This window comes from Apaloderma vittatum, unplaced genomic scaffold (genome assembly GCF_000703405.1).
Source record: "Apaloderma vittatum isolate BGI_N311 unplaced genomic scaffold, ASM70340v1 scaffold17962, whole genome shotgun sequence".
NCBI classification, from domain to species: domain Eukaryota; kingdom Metazoa; phylum Chordata; class Aves; order Trogoniformes; family Trogonidae; genus Apaloderma; species Apaloderma vittatum.
Window position 1 is genome coordinate 24,720 of NW_009703263.1, and position 3,015 is coordinate 27,734.

The 3,015-nt window shown below is 39.9% G+C and overlaps 1 protein-coding gene across 1 annotated transcript; it reads right to left on the minus strand.

The window, feature by feature from the left end:
- Positions 1–218: 218 nt before the first annotated feature.
- Positions 219–1,259, minus strand: LOC104267381 (cytochrome c oxidase protein 20 homolog; the record flags this gene model as incomplete). Its single annotated transcript, XM_009864577.1, has 3 exons — positions 219–360; positions 929–992; positions 1,145–1,259. Coding segments are annotated over 3 exons (321 nt in total), but the record flags the coding sequence as incomplete, so codon positions are not given.
- Between the last annotated feature and the right edge of the window lie 1,756 nt (positions 1,260–3,015).

The following is a 3,015-nucleotide window of genomic DNA, read 5'->3' on the forward strand; positions in this document are numbered from 1 at the left end:
AAGCAGTTCCTAGCTCTGTACACAGCCATACACAAAGAAAGGCTTGTGCACGCGCTTAACAGATCCACTGTGAGTTTCTCGCTCGGATTTGCCACGAACACCAACACGATTTATCAGGTTTTTTTAGGCACCTCGCACACGCACAGGGGAAGACCACCGGTTTCCGACCACCTTCTCCCAAAGCTGTGTTAGACCATGGATCCCCCTACAGCAGCAGACTATGAATCGCTTCTTTCATGGCCAGTTTGTTTTCTTTCTGGATCAAGAGAACTGCCTTCAAATAAAATTTTGTTTCTCATTCCTTCTTTAAGCATTCTTTGCCGGATCCTGTGTTGGGCCAAATTGTACCTGCAGTAAAACCTAGAGGAGGGGATGAGAAAAACACACAATTCCCTGCTTTATAGGAGTGACAGTATCAGAGTAGAGTTATTCAACCAGCTGAAAAGTTGAAACTACATGTAATAATGCCAGTAAAATTCACCATGAAATGATGCATAATGAAAAGACGTGTTACTGCTATTTCTTTAAGGCAAACATCATGTAGCCAGTGAGAAGCAGGATACACAAACACAATGGAAAATGCTAATTTCTGTAATTTGGATCTTAATTTTGTGACCATTCAGTACCAGGACAGAAGGAGGGCATATGTGAAGGAAAAAAAAGAAAGAATTAAGAAAGATGGAATTAACTGGGTGGTTTGATCTCTTAGGATTCAAGAAAGAATAGCAAGTTTTAAAACAATATTAACATAAAAATTCAAAGGCACTGAACTCTTCCTTTAAATACATGTTTTGGGGAAGGAAAAGGACACTTTGCTAGGCAAGTTTTTTATGGAGTTTCAAAAACAGTGTGAAAGGTCACAAATGGGATCATGTTGTACAAAGCAGGCAATATAGATCTGTCAAAATTCAAGAAGCGTTTTACATACCAGCACCCTAACATTGTGCAAATAAAGCCACCGACTGCAAAGTCACAAGATCTTCTAACTCTACCTGAAAGAAAAACAAAAATCCTTCAAAAAAAAAAAACAACCCAGAGAAAAAACTTTGGATAACTTTCCATTATTAATAAAACCTAAGAGCAAATAGGAATTAATTTCTCCTTGCAAATAAATATATAAAACCCAGAAGTAGTAAGTACTTACTAGTTGCTAAAAAATGTCCCAGACCCACAACAAAAGATCCCAAGGAGCCATAGAGCACCGATTCTCGTGCACACGGGACAACTTTAACATCAAGAAATCCTAGGAGTTTGAAGGACTGTAAGAAAAAAACAAACAAGAGAAACATTAAAAAAATTACTTTTGCAGAAGTCTATAATGCCTTCTCCCCTGTAAAACTGACTTGTTATCTCAGTAGTCAATAAGGATTTCCTACTTCCAGGGTTATATCTGAGCAACCTGAACATGCACAGCTGTATCATAAATGGTTTTGGAAGAGTTAACTATCGATTTAGGCAACACCATTTCGTACAAACCTGTTGATCCACTCTTTCTATGCTTTTAAAAAAAATTAAATTACTGGAGAAAGTACATGTATTAGAAAACTTTATACTGAACATTCAATAAAAACATTTACAAACTAGGACTTTGCACAGCCTATGGCTGTTTGCACAGCCAGGGGCTATTTTAAAATGTTTAAATGTTTTAAAAGGCAAGTTTTTAAATAAACCTACTGGTGAAAATTATTCAAACTATTTCATACTCTACCTCACATCTATAACCTACCCTAGCTCCTATCTATGAGTTTCCTATATAATTTTAAACTGGTGATTACATGTGTCATTCATAAACCCAGTTATGAACGTAAAAAGATATTTTTCATTTCAGAGACACCTACACTGGCTTCTGCATAATGCACCTGGATACAACCCATGTTTCCCATCTGACAAACATCCCTGTGTGTAGGCTGGCACAAGCAGCAGTGAGAAACTCCCTACAAAACGGCCTGAAAGTGACACGGGTCACAGTTAAGGTGGCTGCACTGTAGCAACATCTGAATATCTTCCTGCTATTAATTCTTTTGTTAGCGATGGAGTGAGAATTAGTCTTCATTCTATTGTATTTAAATCTTTAGGCCATTAAATACCATGTATGCAACTCTATCAACAAAAAACTTGACAGCCTATTTTTAAACTCTTTTATTTTTTCTGTAAAGTTTTTCTATATGGACAAACTGAAAACGGACTAAGTATGAAAGCCAACTATTTGCAGAGGGCTGACAACTCTGAGATGAGTCGTTGCAAAACGCATCAGGCTGTGGTGACAGGGATGGCAAGCATCTGACAACAGCTGGATGGAAGTATGGAAACCCCCATCAATAATTTGATCGACGTTCCCCATGGAGAACCATCAGCTGTTTCCACATAATCCCTGCATACGAGTGAGACAAAACGATCTGGTCTATGTTGGTCTAATCTCCTAATGAGTAATTTCAAGTACTCCTATATAGAAGATGTCACCTGATATGTTGCTGTTGTTGGCGAAGAAGGTATCCCTGCTGCCTGCATGATGCATCCTTTTAAAATAGTCTTTCACCTGTTGTTATACTGGAAATGACTTGTTATGGCTCTAACCGCTGCTAACTACTGGCTGGCGTTACGAAGGCTCAAGTTCTGTGCCAGTGTTTCACCCACAAAGAAAAAGCCCCACAGAAAAAGCCCCACAGACGGGTCCACCGAAAAACAGAAACCCCACCCACCTGGCCCTACAGATCCTCAGTTCTGCCATCAGTTTCCGTGTAGCCATAGAATCACTGAATAGTCTGGGCTTGAAAGCACCTTAAAAACCATCCAGTTCCCACCTGGCCCTACAGATCCTCAGTTCTGCCATCAGTTTCCGTGTAGCCATAGAATCACTGAATAGTCTGGGCTTGAAAGCACCTTAAAAACCATCCAGTTGGGCAGGAACACCTCCCGCTAGATCAGGCTACTCAGAGCCCCATCCAGCCTTGCCTTAAAAACTTCCAGGGATGGGGCTTTTCCACCTTCTCTGGGCAAACTGTGCCAGTGTCTCAC